Below are 23,286 nucleotides of genomic sequence, written 5' to 3' on the forward strand. Positions count from 1 at the left end.
TTATAGTTATACAATATTATTAGCAATAAAATGTCAATTTTCTAATTAGCACTGTTTTATTGCTTACAATATTTAGTTGAAAAACAACAACAACAGCAACCCGCAACAAAACAGCAAAAACAAAATCCACGATATTTCAATCACATACGCATTAAGTGCTGTGCAATCCAATACTATCAAGCATCAAACTACATCAACAGTGTATTTCTGTTGTTATTTTGTTTTTCCCTTTGTACGTTAGGAAACAAGAGTCTTCTCCGATGTGACAGGACATGGAGTAAAATCCTGGACGAATATGACCACTACGGATGCGTTAAAACTCCGGAGGAATTCCCGCCACCAAACACGAGTTTGACGAGACAGGAAGTCATGGCCCGTGCGCGGGCGCAAATTTTCAAACGGAACTTCCAGATCTATGATCGTGGGAAGGCCACATCATACGATGGACCAATCGATTAAATACCTAAATCACGGTTTCAAAATCGTAGAGCACGATGAGGGATGCGCAGTAAACCGTCTTAGAATAAGGGAAAACTATTCTCAAAGAAGATACTGTCCCCGATGGTTAAAGAAAAAATGGAAGATAGATGACACAGGTGTTGATACATTCATATGTGCGGATTTCAACACATTTTGTGAAAGCCAACAGGATGAATAACTAATTATCAAAAATATGTTTGAGGTAATTCTTCTACATTCTGCAGTCTACAAGTCAGTAAATTCATGTTCTTTATTATGCAAAAAAGTATGCGTCTTGTTATCGATGCTTATTTCTATAAACAGATTACAGTCCTTCAGACCTAAAACTATTATTAGAATAACTATATTCTTCGTCAGAAGATGACTTTATGTACATGTACATAGTTGTGTAAAATGTGGATAATTTGTTTACATGACTAAAATTTATTAAGCGATAAAATTACAAAGCTCAGTGTTTTTAATATACTGTAGTCAGAGTTGATGTGTATATCAAACAACCGGTAGTGAACGTTTAATCTAGATTCAACTTCATAGCAGCTACATGTATTCATATGAAATATAAATTTACGTTAACATGTTTCGTTTCTTTTCCGCAAATGTTGCAAAATCCTTTGTTAGTTATTCCTTTTTTATCAAGCATAACGCGTTTAAAGACAATCTAGGTAAACAGAAACAAATCGATAATGAATGTTTCAAAATGAAACTTCATACATAGATTAAGCAATACTTTATGTATTGCAAAGAGTAAGGCAATATTTTTGCTGATAACAATTGTTAGACGTGTTTTAATTGAGGTTATTAATAATAATTTAGTTCAAATGTTAGGGTATTGTTTTTAAATATATTAATAATTAAACGCCATGAACATTATCTGGAAAGATTTTTTGGACATGAGCCGCTAGTTTTTTGTTTACGGCTTGTGACCAAGTGGATGCATAATAGGAAATAATTATAATTAACACAACAAAACAATAAATATAGTTATGTTAACTTTTCAATTATATATTTTCACACATGATTTTAAGAAGTTGATACACATTCATACGGCATTATCCTATGAAAGGTATTCGTCACTACTGCGACAAGTTCTAGTTTGTGCCCGTTTATACAGAATAGTCAGTTATCAAGTAAATTAATTCAGTTAAATAGGACAAAAGAACCATTTGTCAATTCGAAAATCTGTAAATATGGTCCCTGAATATGTTTTGCCATCACGATGATTGTCGTTCTTGTTATTGTTTTTCGGTTGTTTTATATCTGTTTAAATAAATAATGGGATGACTGCAGTTACCAATATACTTAGACGGTGCTTCCATTGACAAGTTTGTCTACTATAACTTTCAAATAGACAGTGTTCCGATGTCATATAAACGATGCCATATCATATACGCTTTGTCTGCATAATTTGCTTATCCCGCTTATTACATTTATATGATAAGGGGACCTGTGGTTAGAATGTGCTTTTAATGTGAACAATATTTGTGTGTTTCTTATTAATCTTCATTGATGGTTTTAGTTTTAGTTTTTTCTTAAAAGTAAAACAATTACAATTGTGTGTTGTTGTTAGTTTTATTTGTTCATTATGAAAAGTCAAAGATCACTGTGTTTTATCTACATACATTATGCACTTCATACTTGCGTATTGCAATATCTATGTGATCTAATATAGCCTGCCAAACAAACATTGTTGACAATTGTGTTTTCTATGGCTTCTTTGTTTTCGTATATTAGGTAAGTATGTACTTATGCATTATACATCTGGATTGCACCCAATCATAATGATTAAACAAACACGACAATTCCTGTTTCACAGTGTGGCGGTATAGGGAACACAATTATATATAACGTCTAAGAACGATTTTTCTATTTATTTTTGGTTATCGGTCAATAAACATCACTTTGTCTGAAGCGTAGAAAAGTTTACAGCACGGGCTGTGCCAAGATATTGCAACGGATTATTTCGGGATTGCCCAAGTTTTGAGTTTTAACGTTGAAAAACTGTATCTGAATGCATACATGAAACATGCAAGTATGGAATAATTAAGGCATTTCACAATAAAGAGAAGCATCTGCAATTGTTTGTTAACCAGGGTAAGATGTGTGCATGTATTGGGTTATTTCCAATTTTCGAACGTCCATGAGAAGTATAGCTAGTATACTGCATATCGAAACACTTTGTTTTAAATAAATTGTAAAGGAAACACGATAATCGTACGCAAACACTAAGACCATTTGGTAAACAGGACAAAACCCCATCAATCTTATTTCTGCGTCGTTGCTTCTTTTCTCACCATTTGCCTTTGACATGAGCTCAAGGACACGTATCCGGTAAATGTTTGATGTAACGAATGGATCTCCTCCTTAACTAGTGTTTTGGGGTCCGCCTGTCTGTCTGTTATAACGGTCAAATGTCAGGGATTGTGAATAAACATACGAAAACTTAGTTTTGAACATGCGCTATTTACATGTAACTTGGTAAACACATGAGATGGTAGGTTCGCCTATCGTTTCTCAATCACTCATTATGTTTTTCCGTCCTATGCCGAAACTAAAATATAAGCATGTTAATGAGTATACGAATATATGTGAGTTAAAGGTACGCGGAGAAGCGTTTAAATAATTATTTCATAATGAAATCCCGCATGAGGTAAAATGCCATACGATATTGAAAATAAATGCGGATTTACAGTCCGTCACTAAGTCAGGCGGATTCGACATTCACTGAAAAGCGAATGTGTTCACTTTAATATCACAAAAAACGTTATCATTACGAACATGATATGTACCTATTATCATCAAGTGCGCAATTGTGATTGATAACAGGCGATTGTATTGATTACCGTGTCAACAGGAGATGCGATTGATATTTTTAAAATGTTTTAACATTAACTTTTGAAAAAGGGTTTGTAAAAAATTCGACATTTAGATTTGTGTTACATAAATATATTTGAAAACTTTTAAACGTATACTGTGAAAGGGACATGTTCGCAGTTATGCCAAATAACTTTTTTTGTTTTAGACAAAAAACGAATGCATGAATTATATTTAAACCAGCAACATATATACCTTACTAAATAAAATGTAAAAATATAATTTGTTTTATTGATCATGGTCAGTTGAAATGGTAAACTGAAACAAAAGTCGTTTGTAACGGTCGTCCTTGATAATTTATCCAAAAACGCGTATCACCGACAAACCTTTAAAAGTTATGTATCCAGGTGTAATGGTACCGTATTGGAGCTCCTAGAGAAAACGTGTGGAACCCTAAGGCATGCTCAGTTTTGATATAAACTTCCTTTTAATTATCATTATTCAAATTTATCCGACATATTACAGTTTTGTAAATAAATCCATTTAATGATATTTAAAACAAACATTCGTGAACAAGTCCGTTCAGAATGTGATGTTAAATGGATTAGTTAGTTTAAACCTATTTATTTTAGCTCGATTGCATAGAAAGCCTAAGACTTATTTGAAACGCTCTCGAGTCCGTTTCCTGGGACTAGAACCAGCACTTGGTGTTGGGAAATTTAAAGAACGCTCCCACAGTGAGGATCGAAACCGTGACCTCCCGATCGCAAGGCGGACACCATATCCACTACACCAGTGCGACCTTTAAATGAATGAGTTGTAAAACGTTGTTCACTTTTTAAATTAAACATAGCATGCATTGGTTCAGTTTAGTTTTATGTATTTTATCGAAATGATTTCTCGTGCTGTGTATACGTATGCATATTACGCACGTGCGCACCAAAACAGTTATCAAAAGCAAATGTATTTTATGTTGACATACACATCTTATGTTTATGTTTATGTTATTTGAAAATAAGCCTTAGTTAATTGTTTTACCCTATATATTTGCATATACTTAAAACGTGTTTATAATTGATATTGTTCACTTTCACACGTTTCGAAAAGAGTCGATTATTAGAAATTGCATACACAACCCTTCAATAGCGCATGTTCAGTCAACGGTCAAACCTCTAAGTTTGTATACGCTTTATACAACAACCCTTCAACAGAGCATGTTCAGTTAACGGTCAAACCTCTAAGTTTGTGTACTCTTTATACAACAACCCTTCAACAGAGCATGTTCAGTTAACGGTCAAACCTCTAAGTTTGTATACTCTTTATACAACAACCCTTCAACCGAGCATGTTCAGTCAACGGTTAAACCTCTAAGTTTGTATACTCTTTTGACTACCAGATAATGTTAGAATCTATAAACGCGTGAAAGGGTAACGGTGAAAATACAAGAATAAAAATTTCATATAAAATGTAAGCAAAATTTCATATTATAATCATTATAATATACCTATGTTATGTTTTGATACACCGTATTGGCTAATCTGTAAAGCTATTGTAGACTGATGCAACACCACATAATTACAGCAAGTCTATGTTTAATGTTTCACCCAAATAGTTTTGGACTTGCGCCAAAATAAAAATGTACGTCACGCGTTTTCCGAAAATGATAAGAAGCATAGTATAAAACAAGTCATATTTATTGAAACGCTGTCAATTGGAAAACGACTTCAAAACCGGACATTGTAATTAAGGGGAAGTTAATCAAAGGTAAGAAGTTTTTGTTTTATATACATACATATGTTTATTAAAATTATGGAAAACACGATATCGTGTTTGAAATGGTTTAAGGATAGAGATTGGTATTATCTTTCGTTTTTTGCGGAAGTAAAAACGATGTGTATTTATATTTTCCTTTGTCAATTTGTTACTACTCATTTACTAACATACACGCATATATAATGAATTTCGGTAAAAATTTACAACAAAAAAGTATTGCTTTATCAATGATGTTAATAAAATTTAAATGTTGATATATCCTATGGCTATTAGCCAGATTGAGGGTTGTCATCTTGGAATGTCAGAGAATCCTTACTAGTTCGGTAATTATTTTTCTTAAACTATGGCTTTGTATGAATAATACCAAAGCAATAGGAAATATGCGAACGAAAAACAGAAAATCAAATTGAACAAGAGATTGCCAAGCAATATTGTCCCCTACCGGTGAAACTCCACCATTGTCAGTATTTTTTATACTTTTTGCCATAGCAACCAGAATTCTTGACGTAGGAACAAAATGAAATGATGTGCATAATCTCCATATTGCCATCTATCCATGTTTCAAGTTTCATGAAAAAATGTGAAGAACTTTTAAAGTTATCGCAGGATCCAGAAAAGTGTGACGGACTGACAGACAGACAGACAGACAGACAGACAGACAGACAGACAGACAGACAGACAGACAGACAGACAGACAGACAGACAGACAGACAGACAGACAGACAGACAGACAGACAGACAGACAGACCGACAGACCGACCGACCGACCGACAGACAGACAGACAGACAGACAGACAGACAGACAGACAGACAGACAGACAGACAGACAGACAGACAGACAGACAGACAGGCAGACAGACAGACAGACAGACAGACAGACTGACAGACAGACTGACAGACGGAACGCAAACCATAAGTCCCCTCCGGTTTCACCGGTAGGGGACAATTACAGTTATAACATCCTATTGTGTGTATGCCTTTACACAAGTGGGCTCTATTGTGACATACGTACATAAGCTAACAGCTAACACATTTCGATAAAAAAGCTATTCACTTTGAGTTGATGTCGTTAAAACCACTTGTAAAAAAGGCAACATTAAGCTTTGTGTGACATAGCAATTTTAGAGAGCTGCTCAGCTATTTGTTATGTAAAGTTAAAACAAATATGTTGTAAACAAGCGTTCGGAGGAAGACTCGTATGTCCTTATTTTACCTCTTTACCCCATGCCGATATTTAAGATTCAATTTTTGATTATTCTGACATTTAATCCATTATTTGTAACGCATATAATGCCCTGGTTCAGCGTTATTTTGTGCATTTATCCTTCATACATCGATGTTTTTTGTGTGCATAAACGCACACGAAATGTTGATAGAAATATATTTCACGGAAAGATAAACGTTTGTTTCTGTTTTTGTTACGTTAAAAATGGCTTAGATAATCTTTGCGATCCTATCTATTATTATATATTTAAAACGTTTCTTCAACATTTTATCGATCATACATAGTCGGTACACTGAGAAATTTGAATATTTATACAACGTTCCTTCAATAGCGCATACAAACAGTCATCGGTAAAACCTGTACGTTCACCGTTTGGAATCGATATCTGTATAATAGTTAATGTTATTTTCTTTGTTAAATACTATTGACTTTTCAGTATAACTTGCACATAAAGCAAATAGATCGTTGGGATATCATATTATCTGTTTCAAACCAACATATTTGCCTCTGCGTCAAAATAAAATTAAAATCGCCTATTTTCCGATACATGAAGCCTAGTATAACGAGGACAATATTTTTGAAACGTAATAAGATGGATTTAATACATTTTACTTGTTGAAAGTTAAGGTGAGGAAATAAATATTACATGTTTGCATTCTTTACTTTAATATAAGGAACACACATTTTATGATGATTGTGCAGCGATTTCCGTGAACTTGGTCTTATTCAACGCAGAAATGAATTTCCTTTCTGGAAATGTACATATATTGTAATATTTTTACATTTGCTGGGTCAAATATTAAGAAATAATGATCAATTAATGAAGTTATGGCTGTTCAAAGCGATGCACCCTGTTTTCGGATGATTTTGACTTGAATACCTTGTTATATATATATATATAATATATATATATATATATATATATATATATATATATATATATATATATATATATATATATATATATATATATATATATATATATATATTTGATAGTGATTTTTTTCAGAGAATTTGATTTTTCGTTACAATTTGATTATTTTTCATTCAAAATAATGTTTTTACTAATTAATATCATAGTCACACGCTAACTACCTGTGCGTTGGTAGTCTCTTGTTTCTTTTAATCGTGTCTACGTAGTTTTGGTAAAATCATCTTGCAAAGCGGATCGCAGCTTTTCAAGTTAAGTGTCAACGGTGGAACAGTCAGGTCTTTCTTGCTGACATTCTGGCATTTATTACCAAGATACCTTGTTTAGCTCAAGGTATATCTGCTACCGAGCAAGGTTTTGGGCAGCTATTTAAAAATAACTTTTTGCTGAATTCCAGTTTGGAATCAAGAGTGATTGGCTAGATTTGACAATTTGTTTTTAATGTATATATGGTTAATTTTGAATTAATTTTCGACTTTTTGAGGATCTTAGGAAGATGGCTCCTTGAAGGAGCAAAATGAATTATGTCAATATCACATTGCGAACCAAAACAGAAAGATACGTATTTCAATCATCATTTAGTCTTTAAAACCTGACACACTGGTTCAGTTTGAATAAACATAGATATCTAATAAAAAGCGAGGCAACAACAGTTTACCGACCCGAACTTTAAAGTGATATTATGAGCATTGTTCAATGTAATTATCTGCAACTCATCTTGCTTCCAGTTGTTTATAAAAAAATATATTATATTCGATATTTTACATGACTGGTGAGTCCTCTAAGCCGAAATGAACCGTAAAACAAAATAGTGTCTTTGTGTCGTATGAACGAATCTGCACTAAAACTTAATTTAGATTCACATCGTAAATCGAATTATTTCTGTCGTCAATTGTCAAAACGAAAGTACGGTTTATATTCAAATGCATTATTTTTCTCTTTCCGGGATATTGTTTTAGTATGTTGATGCTGCATTAACAAATATAAGTGTATATGAAGTGAAAACACCAAAAATACAACGGTTGCGATAGACACCTATAAACTATTAGATGCACTTAATATCACTTTAAGGTTAGAATTGAAGCCCTCATCAAGTGGAGACTGGAACAGACGGTACATGCCTGATAGAAATGATACAAAAGGGTTTCAATTTTTAAAAAAGGATTAAAAGATCGCCCTTTTTGTGTTGATTGAGGTAAACATGGTAACTTGTATTTAACTTTCAGGTAATCAATTGACGTCTTTATTAAATATCGTTGCCTATCAATTAAGATATATACAGTGTGTGTGTGGGGGGGGGGGGGGGGGGGGCATACATACACAATGGGGTTCATTACGGAAAACTTAAGAAATTGACCCAGTCAATATGCATGTTCATATTTGTTCACTTAATCATGAAAAAATATTTTTTTGTACGAGAAACGTGATGAATAAACCGATTGTTAAAACTTTGACTATGGGTTAAACAGTTCAAGTTGTTAGAAAAACTTGCAATATGAACAAGGGAGACAAATTATTAGCCTAGTGAAAACTATCACTTCCGTTTATTTGATTCAGAAAAAAATGATTTAACGCCTATAATAGCATGTCACATATATTTATTTTTGCGTTCTGTGCAATATGCTCGACATGCGCATGCGCATTTACCTCGTATTACACATCAATAAATAAGTAAGCTAAATGGCAAATGAGTAATGTTTAAACAGACAATGCCTTACAAAACTGCATTATACTATAATAAGAGAAGCATTAAGATACTGTTAAATAGTATCGTGGAATTTAATATGGCTGGCTTTACGGTACTATTACACTGTAGTATATTTGGTGTCACAAGTCTTCACATAGAAAATCAATCTACCAAATGTGTCAAGGTTTATAATTATTACTATAGTCTAATCTTTGTCAAAAGTGGGTGTTTTACAAACCGTGAATTAAAGAAATACCTATGCATTCATTTAACATGCATGTCAATTGCGAACCATCATTATCAGCAAGAAATTAATGGTTATTTTATTATAATAATATATAATGATCATGAAACATAATATGAAAATCACCTAAATTAGAACAGTTCAAGCTATCTGTTTTAATCAAAGAATTATTTTGTTGTTGTTAAATATACATTTATTAAAAAAACCATACAAGTGTCAATAATAAACTAACAATATAAAACATATATAACAGAAAAAAACTCGTATCTAATTGTTAATTCGATCAAAATTGTGTTATTTAGTTGTGCGTAATTTACGTTGTTTATGCGGTTCTGATCCGTATGAAAAATAATCTAACACTAGATAGAGGTCACAATGCTGATTTTGTGAGAAACAAATGACATTAGAATTTTCATTGCGGACAAAAACGCTCGGATTGCATATTATTTCAAGAGGTATGTCTTGTAAGTGGGTTCCTAACAAAATGTCGACATTGTTTTAATTTCCTATTCGTTTCTGAAACTTCTTACTAGTGCAGGAATACTGACACGTTTGTACATATTGTTATATTTGCAGATGGACGATACCATAATTAACGATCTGATAGCTAAAGGTCAAGATGATTTGCTAAATGGACGCAAATTAGACGCAAAAAGGCGCGCACGTGAGGCACTAATTCGAGCTGAACTGAGGAAGACATCCTATTTATTAGAAGAGGAATCGTCACTCACAGAACGCATGCTTACCGATTGGTTTCGGGAGTGCTGTATGATCTTTAAGGGGGTAAGTCAGTGATATGAGCTAACCTTTCTGTAATATTATATATGCAAGTAAATCGAATCAAATATTGCAGAACATTTGTATTATTAGTTTATGACAAGTTTAGTACTACTTATTGTATATACTTCAAGATTAAGGAAGGACATCGTTCAAAATAAAGACTTGATATTTTCTGTGAACATTATGAGCTCATATTCACCAACTTACTTCGAGACTTTAGAATAAAGACCACATAATAAACTTTGACCTACAAATCGAAGTTAAGATTTTGAGTTAATACTGATTCAAATGGTGTCCTTATAACCTTGTTCGAAATAAAGATTAGTGTAAAACAGTTTTCAATGCCGCATTTGACTGGTGCATTGTTAATGTTATTTGTTCTTTTCAATCCAAGTTTTAAAATTTATTAATATTTTATTGTATTTTAATTTGGGTGACGATACGTTGAGGTTAATTCTTATTTACACTTGATCGTTTTGTGATAAACTGTGCGCTAAGTGTGAGATAAGGTAGGCCATCAACCAGTTTAACCCCCGCCCCCCCCTCCAATGCTTTCGAATGAATGATAAAATGTGATATCCACAAATTTGATAAAACATGTTATGTTCAATGCATTGCTGTACGTTTTGCAGCGTATACAAAATTGGTAATTTGATTTAAATAAAAGAGGACAGGGATTTTTTCTTGACATGTTAAATAAATCGAAAGTATTTTTAGCAACTTATACAGCATTTTCTTTCATGAAGGCATGATAAAGCTTTCGGGTGAAATTACACTGAATCTTAATATTAATTGAAAAAAAGATACTTTGTAATATAGCGTTGCATGTAAATATGTTTGACCATTCTACAGGTAGACGAATATGCGTTGTCTGTAAGATGTTTTTATTTAGGTAAGAAAAGTAACTATCATAAAGATATCGCTTCATGTCAAACAAGCATGGCTAAAGAGTTCAATAGCATGATTACACCTTGATATTTTAGTCAAGATTAAGCTCTTTTAAAAATATAAACTTTAACAATACTGTGTTTTGACTCAAAATGTTGTTTGTCTTATATAATTGTTTGACTTATATTTATATTTTTTACCATGAGATGTAATGAAAGATATTGTATGATAATTTTTCATTCAAAGCCACCTTGTTTGATGTGGAATGGACAATCGAAACGCATAAGAATGTATTATCGAGACTTTTGGGTCTACTTGTGCAAAGTATTTCTACGGAAAACCGCGTTGAAAAATATAAGGTAAAGTGTATATTTGAATTTATGTCATCTGTACCCAAATTAGCAAAAAACATACATGTAAAACATGTTTTGATTACCAAGTTATTTGTAGTGTATTCTTATTGTTTGTACTGATACTAAAAGTTTTCTAAAAACATATCATATTTTGGAATAATCACGTTTATAAAAGTTTACAATCATAACGTTTTTATCCTTGACTTTTTTTCAGGAATTCGAAAAAATGTTCCATGAAATGAATTCTATATCATCAGCTGCTGAACAACGAAATAAATTAACATTAAGCTTACAAATCGACAGCGATATTATTCGTCAACAGAAAGATCTCGTATTTTGGCTAAGATTGGGACCGCTTAACATCTGGAACAATAATAATATACATTCGTTACTACTAAGAATCGCAAGAAGTTACTTTAAACTGGTAAGTTTTATGTATACAACCGATAACCATGCTTTGAAAGTTGTAAAATTCATTTCCTTAAAATGCTTAAGACAAAGCGCACTGACTTCGCTTTTGTAGCCACCACTTACCGTCGTCTGCCTTGCTTCAACGTTTCTTGTTTAAATTCATTTGGCAGAGTATTGGCATCTTTTGTTTGCCATAAGGGACACTGTATTTAAACATAAACTAAATGTGTTTAGTGTCGTTGCTAGAAGAGCATTTTTATACATGGATTATATTAATGAAGTATTTTTTTGCTTATAAACACTGCTTATTGTCCCACTCATTTTCATAAAAATAGTAAGTTTAAGTTGTTGACAAGAAGAATCTTATATTGTTAATATATGCAGGAGCATTTGAAACAATGCTATGCTTTGTTCCTGTATTGCATTATATAAGAAAAATTAATTAAAGTGCCTGACAGCGCAATTTATACTTAACTACATAGTTTTATGAAGCTCAAGCTTTTAAATTAAAGAAGATATGTAGGTGAACATTCTTTGTGTTTTATTCATCGCTAAAATAAAATAAATGTTATGAAGGGCTAAACCAAAGTCCTAGCATGTTCAAATAAAAAAAAAATCTCTTTTATAATTCTGAGAAAAGTATGATCATTTCTCCTCAGCAAAAGTATGGTCTATAATAGAAGAAAGTTTACTTTTAAAAGAATGTTTGGTAGTGTTGTATCCAATATAAAAAGTTATATGTGCTACCGCCGGGCTTGTGATCATATATGTAAATTTTACTATTTTTTACCGAAGGATTATTTTAAATACCCAAACAATGTAGATTGCTATTCTCGTCGACCTTATTATAGTAGTAAGTTATGTGCCTTCTAATAGCACTGCGATTAAGATAAACATGACATCTTGTTTGTGGTAGAAGATACTGAATTTGCTATAAGCTATAAAACGACTTTTGCATGGCTTTAATTCAATTTCATTTGTTTACATATGTTATAAGAACAATATTTGGGCAATTTGGAACTTTCCGGATTTAAAGGACATCATTTCTAATAGTTATTTCTTTCCATACAATATTCTATTGGAATTACTTTGAATCACGTTTGAATGAGTTATATGAAAACTGTAAATCTGTAATGTCGAAGATCCAAAACATGTACGTTTTTATTTACTTGTACAGAATGTACACTCGGAAGTTGTTGGAGTAACCGAGATTGGTAAGCAACTTGTTCTAATAATGCATACAAATGTATTTGGATTTAAAAAATCTTAATTCAAATTTTTAGACAGAACACACACATACAGTTTATAAATATTTAAGCCACGTAGAACATGACAATACATGAAATAATAAAATGATACTGCAATAAATATTGTCATAAACGAGCAATTTAAATGAAAGTTTATTAAATGGTTTTATGTTTGGATTATAGTTTTAAAGGATTTCGGACAGAATGACAACATCACTGCTATAGAGATGTCGGCAAAATCCTTGCAAGCACTGGGACAAATACAGAAATCAATTGCCCGCTGCAGATTGGGACTGAATAATGCAAAGGTAAGGTTTTATCTAAAAAGTAATGGTTATTGTTAGCATACGAATACACACTTTACGACCATATACCCAATACATGATATATATTATAATTACTTTTATAAATCTGTATTTGTTAAGAGTGATGAACAGAAGGCGATGTTTTTGAATCTCATGAAAATACTAGAAGATCAAAAATCGCAGGAAAGTTACAGAGAATGCAGGAGTTGGTTAAAAGAGACAAATATTGACACTGGAAGAAATGAGAGGAAGGTATAACTTATACTCCATGTATTTTGGCGAATTTTATTGGCAGTGTGTTTAAATGATGTGTATTTATGAACTATATGCATGTTTTATAGATTTAACTGCTGTAATATGTACTAGGGCCTTTAAGCTTTTTGAAAAAAATCTTAATGATACAGAAGCTCGCTTTAACTTTTATGTTATGTTGTGTGAAAGTTGTAAAAATGTTCATTTAATAGATGAATTGCATGTTTTTGACAAGAAGTAACACCACAATTTGACAATTTGTTTAAGGCAACACCAGCGAGTAAAAAACATACACGACATCGCAGGCGTAAGTTATTTAATTATTCACGTACTTTTCAATGACGTTTAAATTCAATGTTAGTGAATTGTTAAGTCGCGCGTCTATGTTGTTGATTTTACTCAATGTGTACTAAACGAAGATGTGAAGCAATACTATGACATTTTGGCAATTAACTAATTTCGTTTCAGCAAAAGCGAGGAATCCTAGCTTTCCAACCCCCGAAGCTGCAAAAGAAGCATTGGATGTGGAATTGTGTATAAGAAATCACAAAGAAACGAATATTCATGTTTCTCATGTTAATCTACAGAATATAGCTGTTATGCCAGTGAATCTTGGTAAACCACAAGGTGAAGAAGGTATGATATACCACACCGAAATTGTGCGTAATAAAAGATATGACGGTTCAGATACTAGTTCATTTTCTGGTGAGTCAAGTTCTGATGACGATTATGAGGCTGTACGCAATCCTGAAGATTCAATATTGTTGGACAGTTCTGGAGCGGACGAAACAAACATTGACTCAGATGATGCAATATCGTTGGATAAATATGAAACTGATGTGTATGAACATGCTGACGATAAAACCGATTTTTATGAACAGAGTAAATGTTTACATAAAGATGAAATACCAATAAATTTCCACGAGGAAGAACTCTGGGTAAAAAATGGTCTGCAGTTAAAACCCGGTTTCGTTAACCAATTTAAACCAAAGAAACATTTCGATCATGTTTACGAGGATTGTGAAAATGAAACAGAATTACTAGAAAAACTTAATTCCAACCCTGCAAAGTATGTAAGGTGTATAATTCATCATGATGGATGTCACAATGCAATATGCAACCCTGTTGACAAACTGAGTGAAGTTCCAACCATACACATATCAGGGCGATCAAAGATTGGGAGAACATTTAATGAAGATGAAGTCCTCGTCGAGGTGTTAAGCCGAAACAAAACATCAGAGGAGGTGAATGGACAAGTGTTAGGTGTTTTTAGGCGCAACAGATACCAAGGTATCAAACATCCTGTATTTATATGTACTGTTGATGAAAATGGAAGCCATTTGCTACGACCCATGTGTAAAACGGTCCCAAAAATTAAAATAAGCACATCTTATTTGCGATCGGATTACAACAGACCGATATTTACTGTTTATGATTATAACGAACGTTTGGGAGTTTTAACAAAATCTACTGATGTCAAGGTATCCTCAAAAGAACATCTTTGTGTGTTTCTGGTAGTGTTTATTACGTGGAGTTCAACGTTTACATATCCACTCGGAAGGATTGTAAAAATCTTACCATGGGGAAATACTGTAGCCAGGGGATTAACAATTTTGAATATGCAACATGAAGTACATTCAATATACAGTAAGGAAACAATAGATCAAGTGAATGATTTGCAACTATCTGAAGGACTTGACGAACCAAGCACTGAAAAGCAACAGAACAGAATGGATTGTACATTGCTAGACGCATTTACAATTGACCCACCAGGCGCAGAAGACCTTGACGATGCCCTGAGCTTAGAATGTAGGGAGGACGAATTACATGTTGGTGTACACATATCTGATGTTACTGAGTATGTAATGAAAGACGATGCATACGACAACGATGCGAAACAAAGATTGTTGACTTTCTATCCAAAAATTGACAGACCAAGGCATATGCTGCCTGAACCAATTAGTACTAGAAAATGTAGCCTGTTGGAAGGAAAACGAAGGCTTACATTATCAGTATTTTATTGTTTTGATAAACATGGAAAAAGAAATCAAATCAATACTCAAGATATTGTTCGACCAACAGTTATAAAATCTAGAAAACAATTTTCATATTCACAAGCTCAATCGATCATCAAGAAAAAAGAGTCTGAACATGAAATAACTAAAATCGAAAAAGATTTGAAGATTATGTTTAAAATTGCTTGTGTACTTCGTAAACAGCGATTGGGAAATGCAATGCATGCATCACAGGCTGTATTTAATGACAGAGGCGCCGAAGATAATGAACACGAAGCTCATATTCTGGTAGAAGAGTTCATGATTCTCACCAACATTACGGTCGGAAAAATGTTGTATAAACAATTTCCAGAGTGTGTTCCTGTAAGGTACCAACCACCGCCGTCCGATGAAAATATGCACGAATTTCTGCGGAAAAACGGCGTATTTATTGATGTAGTGGCAAACCTGCAAGATAGATGCATAGGAGGCAACATTCGGGGTTTACACACACTTCTTGCTATGGATAACCAGTCGGTTACGGGAAAACATGTGACAGTTCCAAAAAATATGTGGCAAGCTATAAAAGATCACAGAATACCGAAGCAAATGCTGATGTGCGACTACATGCTTCCCATTCAGCATGTTACACTCCAAGATTGGAATTTTATTCAAGAAAGGGCCGGATATATCTGCTGTAACGGACACAAGTCCGATGCTGACGATTGCAAGCATTACCATCTTGATGCCTTCCCATATGTTCATTTCACTTCGCCCATTCGACGGTTTATCGATATTGTTATTCACCGGCTTGTACACGCGTTTCTCAACGATGAACCATGTCCATATACATCAACCGAAATCAAATCAATTTGCAATCAGTTGTGTTCAAAGGAGAAACAAGCCAAAGAATACAGCAAAAATTGTCAACTGCTAAAGAGAGCTTTGGAACTGCAAACACAACCACAGATGTTACAGTGTTATGTGGAGGATGTTTCTACAAGTGGCATAATTTTTTGCACACCATCGTTGAAAAATGTTACAAAAACAGATAGAACATTGACTTTTAATCGTTTAGAGATGGGTCATAAACCTGAGCTTATGCAAGCTGAAACAGAAACAGAAACATGTGTAAGAGCAACGTGGAGGAAAAGGTTGTACGACTGCAAAGGAACAGCTTTCAAATATCCAAAAGAGGCTCTCAAAAAGGCATGTTTACCATTGAATCCTAACAAAAACGTCATCTTAATACCACTTGCAACATGGGCCCACATGATAAAATCCGCACTAAACGGTCACAATGCTGATTTCGAAAAAAAACTATTATTCGCAGCAGCGCAGCATTCATCGCTTATCTCAGGTTTTGATGATGTCAGTACCGAAAGTGTCGATTTGAAAGATCTGAAACCATGTACGAAATTTTCATTTGATTTCAAGAGAGGTCAGGTGATAAATATCCAAATGTTAGCTGGACCATTACGTGGCATTATGGTTCCTAAACCTATGTGCTTAAAACTGACGGATACTATTTGCTTTTGTTTGTTGCATACAGAAGATCCCGTGTTTTACCTTTCTAACTACTCCAGTGTGGCAATATCAAAGTCCTTCCGTAATGTCACTCAATATGTACATGAATGGCTGCCACTCATTCTCATGGAGTCTGCCGCCAGCACAGTGGGTTGCACGAATGATAATTTTTGCATAAATAACGTAAATATAAACTTTACCTCGGGGGCTATAGGCAAGTTCGCGCTTTCAACCAAACACTGTGATGAAAGAAATATAGAACTATCTGGTATACAAAGGGACGAGTCGATCAAGGGTGATGAAGAGGCATATACACGTGATTCTGCTGACGTTATAAAATCTTACGATTGGATTTGCATTAAAGCTCTTTACCCATTAGATTCAAGTACATCCCACAATGGTGACTACTGGATAGCTCATGGAACAATCACAGGTGTCCAGAAAAAGAGTCTTGAAAGTGATAAAATTATAGTGTCTTTTAAATTGACAGCAAGGTCGGGAACTGTTCCTGGTGAGTTATCGTCTGGGAATTCGAAATACAGCATTGAAGTCTTAAAGAAAGGCAACGTCGACGGGTAGGAACTTTATTGCTCTCTTAATGTATGGCTCTGTTGTTAAAGTGTTATATGTATGGTCTATTCGTAGGTGTCATGTTGTATACACTTGTATGTTAACAATAGTATTGAATGCATATCCCCGGATTAGAACCTAATAAACGGGTTAAAATATTGATCTATAATTCGAAATAGCGACGTTCAAATACAGCATCTGATACTTAATAAAATTCAGTTTGAAAAGTAACAAGACCGAAAGAAAAAATCGAAATGAGGAAGAGGTCTGATAAAATTACTTTGAAATACCCTCGATTAAATTATGTTTATAATGTTCACATCCAATCTATGTAAATGTTTGCATACAAAAGTTTGCAACCGTAGTTGGTATACATTAAACACTTGTTGTAAGTTTCCTTTCTCTAAATTAAGAAAATGCCCCAAATTGATTTGACGTTTTACCAGCTCTGAGCTGCATAAATAGTTGGAAGATGCTTGAATATAAGTCAAATGGGATGCAAGCTATTGGAAATGTTGCATAAAACGATATTCATCTAAGTGCTCTAATGTTGACTGATGGACGGATTAATATAATAGGTCGCACAATTTAATAAATGATTGTTTGTATTGTATTTACAGTCGGATTGAGGGATTCATTAAAACTCTTGAAAGGTCATCAGAATGTCTTCCAAAACGAATTGCTATCAAACAGCGAATACCAGATTTGGGTATGATTATTTATTTTTCATTTATAAATTTATCTTTATGAATTTGTATACCATGTGATATGTCAGTTATTTCAAGATTTTACTATTTACTGTTCAAATCAGAAAATATACGTATATGTATATGAAAATGTGTACTTTTAATTTTTCAAAGGATTATCCATCAACAGTAATACAAATTATAAACAATCCCTTATACTCAAAATGTACATGGTTGAGAGTAAAACTTTTTTTTAAATTATTTTAATTTTATTTTAAAAAGTGTAGTGCAACATAAAATACATCGTAAATTATGTTTTCGTGTATTGGTTATTTTCTATATAATTGCATATACAGATGCTGAATATAAAGAAGCTCTAACAGGGATAAAGTTAGATCTTCCTCGGCAATATATGCCTTTAAACAATCGAAAACAACAAGAAGCGATCAATAAAGCAATGCGATCTCGTTTTACCTTGATACAAGGACCTCCTGGTATAGTCTGGTTAAATTTTCGTGCACATTGTCAGGTTAACAAGTGCAAATCTGTTTTGCATTTTAAGAGTTGTTTTACTGAGATTGTTTCAGGTTCTTATTCTATTAGTATTAATACATAGTAACAAAGAGGTTTCCAAGCGTTCTATTGAATCCATTTATATTGAAAACCGGCAGTAATTTATTGTCGAAATGATAATCATGATATTTTTATAATTTTTATAAGTTGTTTTCCCCCATGATGTTTGTTTCCGTTACATAGAGTCAAATCACAACACTGTTTCATTTCAGGAACTGGAAAAACAATCACTGGCATCAAACTGCTTTATCTTTTCGACCAAATAAATGAAAAGATCAGTCGTCAGCGTTCACTGAGGAAGCGCGTGTTATTCTGTGGTCCATCGAACAAATGCGTGGATCTTGTCGCAAGTTTGTAATATTCATTGTTTAGCCCTTCTTAAAAAAGCTAAGGGTCTAGAACATTTGTTTGCTTCCAACAACTCGTCTGACCTTAAGTTTTGGATCCGACACTCAAGTTTTTTGTTATTTCATGATCAGTTATCGCAAAATTTTGCTAGATTGGATCGTATTCACAATATTTAATAAAACAAGATAATTTTTTGTTAGAGATTTTCAAGATTTTTATCATTTAATATCCTTAAGGAAGATATAATTTGTGCAGAGTAAAAAATATATCATTTGTGCAGAGTAAACAAGTTCACGAACAGACGTTAAGCGAAAATACCTATCAACTGGTTTTGGAGAGTTAAGTAAAAACAAACTTATTTTTGGCGTATTGTATGTTTCTTATTACAAGATTATGCAATTAACATTAACAAGCACTCCATGAGTAATTTTAAACGACATCACCCTTGATATAATTGGAAATGTATACAACACGTGCGTTTTGGTAATTCAGATAGTTAATATTATAAATTACCTACATTGATAATTATACAGTCAACAGTGATAATATGTATAAACACTGCAAAGAAAGTAGATTTTCCTTCAGGAGAGATGCTTGGAATGGGAAACTATGCTCCTAAATTTGTCAGAGTTTATGGAAAATCGCTTGAAGCCAAAGATTTCCCAATACCTGGCAAAGTGTTCCAAACCCCAAAGAATTTAGAGTCCGCTTATGATCTACGAAGCGTTTCCTTGCATCATATAATTCGCCAAAGAGGAAAGCCGTACGCTGTTGAAATAAAGGAGTTGGATGACTATTTTAAAGACAATTTGTATAGACCAATGCCAGAGAAAATAAAAGAATACCAGGACTTAATTCATTCTGCAAGTGAGAATGAAATTACGGAATACAATGTTATTCTTTGCACCACAGATGTTGCGACTAACGCTAGGCTACTAAAAGCACTACAAATACAACAGGTATTCCTTTATAGCTTAACGCTGATTTTAGATGTTCAATAACTTGTCCATCTACATATGTTCATTGTGCATGTTATCTTATACCTTTTCAAACAAGCCACCATTTTTTAAATTAACATCAAATTGTCATTCAGTAAGCAGAAAACATTTACATTCAAATAAAAGATAATATAAACGTTCCACTAGAGTACAGCATTAGTAAAGATTTCCAATTGTATCTTAACTTACGGTACAGATTAGTGGCAAATGCAGATACATTATATTCTGGGTAACACACATCTTAATTCACCTGTGACATCAAGTGTCCTGTAGTGTGTATTTAATTGATGACTTGCCAGAACTTACAATCAAGAATCCTGATATATTTTTATATACATATTTCATTATTTTTTAATACTACAATTCAGAATAATATTTGTTGTTATGCAGCTTATCGTGGATGAAGCCGGCATGTGTCCTGAACCAAAATGTTTGGTTCCTATTATCGCTTCAAAGGCAGAGCAAGTTGTTCTTATTGGGGACCATATGCAATTGCGACCAATCATCAAATGCAAGGAGGCAGCTGAACTTGGAATGGACACGTCTCTGTTTGAACGATATGCGCTCAATAGTGATTCCGAGAAACTTAAAAATAACGTGAACTTTACCATGTTGGATAGGCAGTATAGAATGGTAAACTAGCTTTCGTCTTTTGATAGCGAAAAGTCGAAACAATGTCTTTCGAATTTTACACTTGTGTTATCGAGACTTTAAAGCTGATCGATCGCTTCTTATTTCAGCATCCGCGAATATGTGACCTTCCATCAGAGTTGTTTTATGAGGGCAGGCTTCAGACTGCCCGAAATGTTGGCACAGATAAGCCTTTACCGATTTGGCCAGAGCACGAAACGCTTGGTACAATTCCTCGGGTATTCGTGCATCTTGTGGGAAATGAAGAAATGCTCACAGTTTCGACCGAAGATGGCAATGAAATGTCGAAAAGCAATGCTGTAGAGGTAGATTATGTCGTAAGTGTGTTTTTTTCCAACACTATGCACCAGCTGAGTATTCACTAAATTGCATAGCTCAAAAACATTAACACAATAAACGTGAAATAAATTAGCATAAATAACGCACATTCGTTGATGACTTTGTCGATGATAATTATGTGTCCGCGTTAAGTGTCGAATGGACGGACCTGTACAATATGTTATGGATATCCCTATATTTATTCTTTATTAACGTCTCTTCCAATATAATACACTTTCCACAATGTTCAATGTAAATTAACAGTATAATCATAATATTGGTCATTCAATTTTTGAATCATAAGAGACATTTTACTTTACAAAACTATCAATTTTACATTATAAAAGTAAGTACCTTAAAATGCCATAAGTTTTCCAATTAAAAAAACTGAAATTTGTATATTGTGGCACTAGCGCGTAAGATAACAAATGTCCTTAAATAGCCTTTATCAGCCATGGTCAGACCATGAGTGAGCTGGTTAATGGTTATAATCTAATCATGGATAAAATGTTGCAATAACCTTTTAAAATCAAATTTCAATTTTGTACAATAAAACTATTATTTCTATTTAAAATCTCACTGATCCATGACAATCATATATTGTCACTGATCATTATGTCAAATAACAGTGCATATTTACACTATATTGTGAGTATTTATCAATAGATGTGAGTATTAATCAACAGATTCACACACATGTATTTTCAACAGGGTCAACCAGTATTATTGAACATATGGACAATTTTGATTTATTATTGCTTTTGGCCCCAATAATATAAATGTGTTATGTCTTACCTAAATATTTGACTCTAAGCAAACTTAATCTACACTCTGAAGTATGAGAGTCAATTGCTTGCCCTGTTAAATATATATGTAAAATATCTATAACTCTTAATTTTTTTACATTCGTAAAAACATGTAAACGTAATGATAAAATAACTAAATATGGTACATATACTTTACCCGTTTATCTATTATAAGATAGCAGGATTTTGCAGCTTTTCTAACAATATTAAAATTGGAAAGAATGAAATTGAGCTTGTTGCAATCACCAAAAAAAATCTAATTTCTTTATAAAAAGGACACTTGCGAATTACAGGTATTTCATTTTCCACATTATTATTGCATATTGGACAAATTCTATCATTTTCTGCGAGTCTCTCATAGCGACCAGTTTCAAGTCTAATTGGTGCCACACCACAACGGAATTTAGCCATTGCTACCCTATGTTTTACAGGCATTATCACTTTAAGAGAGTCCTCTGTTTCAAAGCTAAATTTAAACTCTCTGTAAGTCCTTAGCTTGTTATTACCACCACCAGGCCATGGGCCATGCAACTTATGTAATGACTCAATCCAATTATCTAGATATTGGTTTTAAATTTTTTCTTGAAGTCCCTTTATAAAAACTGTCTTGCATGTATGAACATTATCAATATTAATAAATTCTGACCAAAAATATTTTCTCAAGAATTCATGAACCAAGTAAAACCAATTTTTACATCGTCTAGCACATGAATGTTTACAATAGTTGAACACAAATTTTGTTTATCCTGTTGTTATCCATTTTTGAAAATCTACAGTAAATAGTAGCAATGCATTTCAATTGCCTAGAAAAAGTTGGCTGCCAGCCCATGTCACCGGCAACAGCAAGATTTGGCGTATATCGACCTGTCCCCATGTAAAAACGCATAGCACGATTTTGAATTGCATCTATGCATGTAAATTGTCTCGTCCCCAAGACAGCCGCCCCATATGAAATAACAAACCAAACTAAAGCGTCATAAAGTTTTGTCTAACATTGAAGGGCATGCCTCCTATACATTTGAACTTTGCAATAAGTAGGCCAAAATCTCTTCCTGCTGCCGGTGACACAAACTTTGCAGTAACATTGTAATCTAAATATTCATTTAACATAATTCCTAGATATTTATGATTATCTGTGTATTCAAGTTTCTCATTATTACCCCTAAAAGTAAATTGAGATCTCTGCATGGATCTTGTTTTAAAATGTATTGCATTACTTTTTGACATGTTAATATTCATTTTATTATCCTGGCAACATTCACATAGACAATTTAACATTGTTTGTAAATCTCGTTTATTTTTTGCCAAATTACCTATGTCGTCAGCATACATCAATATAGACAGATGTTTACCATTTCCAATTTCTATACCTAAACCTAGTGCATTTAATTTAACAGCAAGATCATCGATAAAGCAGTTGAAAAGTAT

General features: G+C 33.3%; 3 protein-coding genes across 13 annotated transcripts in view; all 3 read left to right on the plus strand.

Annotated features, from left to right (window-relative positions):
- The window catches only part of LOC127860737 (coiled-coil domain-containing protein 178-like), a 127,521-nt gene that overhangs the window by 71,966 nt on the left and 32,269 nt on the right, over positions 1 to 23,286 (plus strand). The gene's annotated exons all lie outside the window — the stretch shown is intronic.
- LOC127860735 (helicase with zinc finger domain 2-like) overlaps positions 1 to 23,286 on the plus strand; it is a 93,024-nt gene that overhangs the window by 7,556 nt on the left and 62,182 nt on the right. Inside the window, exon 10 of one of the 5 annotated variants that reach the window (XR_008039906.1) lies at positions 242 to 1,543. The exons of 1 other annotated variant lie outside the window; for it this stretch is intronic. Coding sequence is in view for 3 of the 4 variants with exons in the window: in XM_052399006.1 (XP_052254966.1) it covers positions 242 to 459 (218 nt within the window). In the remaining variant the exon portion in view is untranslated. Of the gene's footprint in view, positions 1 to 241; positions 2,357 to 23,286 lie in introns of those variants that run through there. 3 more of the 5 variants (XM_052399006.1, XM_052399008.1, XM_052399007.1) reach the window with 3 other exon arrangements.
- Positions 4,962 to 23,286, plus strand: part of LOC127860734 (helicase with zinc finger domain 2-like) — a 143,356-nt gene continuing 125,031 nt past the window's right edge. For 2 of the 7 annotated variants that reach the window (XM_052399004.1, XM_052398999.1), the window contains exons 1-16: positions 4,962 to 5,055; positions 9,728 to 9,934; positions 10,784 to 10,823; positions 11,066 to 11,178; positions 11,387 to 11,596; positions 12,761 to 12,797; positions 13,014 to 13,138; positions 13,256 to 13,387; positions 13,655 to 13,694; positions 13,856 to 17,483; positions 18,099 to 18,187; positions 18,521 to 18,658; positions 18,950 to 19,087; positions 19,671 to 20,044; positions 20,474 to 20,716; positions 20,824 to 21,051. In XM_052399004.1, the coding sequence (XP_052254964.1) occupies positions 9,728 to 9,934; positions 10,784 to 10,823; positions 11,066 to 11,178; positions 11,387 to 11,596; positions 12,761 to 12,797; positions 13,014 to 13,138; positions 13,256 to 13,387; positions 13,655 to 13,694; positions 13,856 to 17,483; positions 18,099 to 18,187; positions 18,521 to 18,658; positions 18,950 to 19,087; positions 19,671 to 20,044; positions 20,474 to 20,716; positions 20,824 to 21,051 (5,742 nt within the window). In that variant the 5' untranslated portion in view covers positions 4,962 to 5,055. The remainder of the gene's footprint in view (positions 5,056 to 9,727; positions 9,935 to 10,783; positions 10,824 to 11,065; positions 11,179 to 11,386; positions 11,597 to 12,760; positions 12,798 to 13,013; positions 13,139 to 13,255; positions 13,388 to 13,654; positions 13,695 to 13,855; positions 17,484 to 18,098; positions 18,188 to 18,520; positions 18,659 to 18,949; positions 19,088 to 19,670; positions 20,045 to 20,473; positions 20,717 to 20,823; positions 21,052 to 23,286) is intronic. The other 5 variants (XM_052399002.1, XM_052399003.1, XM_052398998.1 and 2 more) reach the window with 5 other exon arrangements.

Source organism: Dreissena polymorpha, chromosome 15 (genome assembly GCF_020536995.1).
Source record: "Dreissena polymorpha isolate Duluth1 chromosome 15, UMN_Dpol_1.0, whole genome shotgun sequence".
Lineage (NCBI taxonomy): Eukaryota > Metazoa > Mollusca > Bivalvia > Myida > Dreissenidae > Dreissena > Dreissena polymorpha.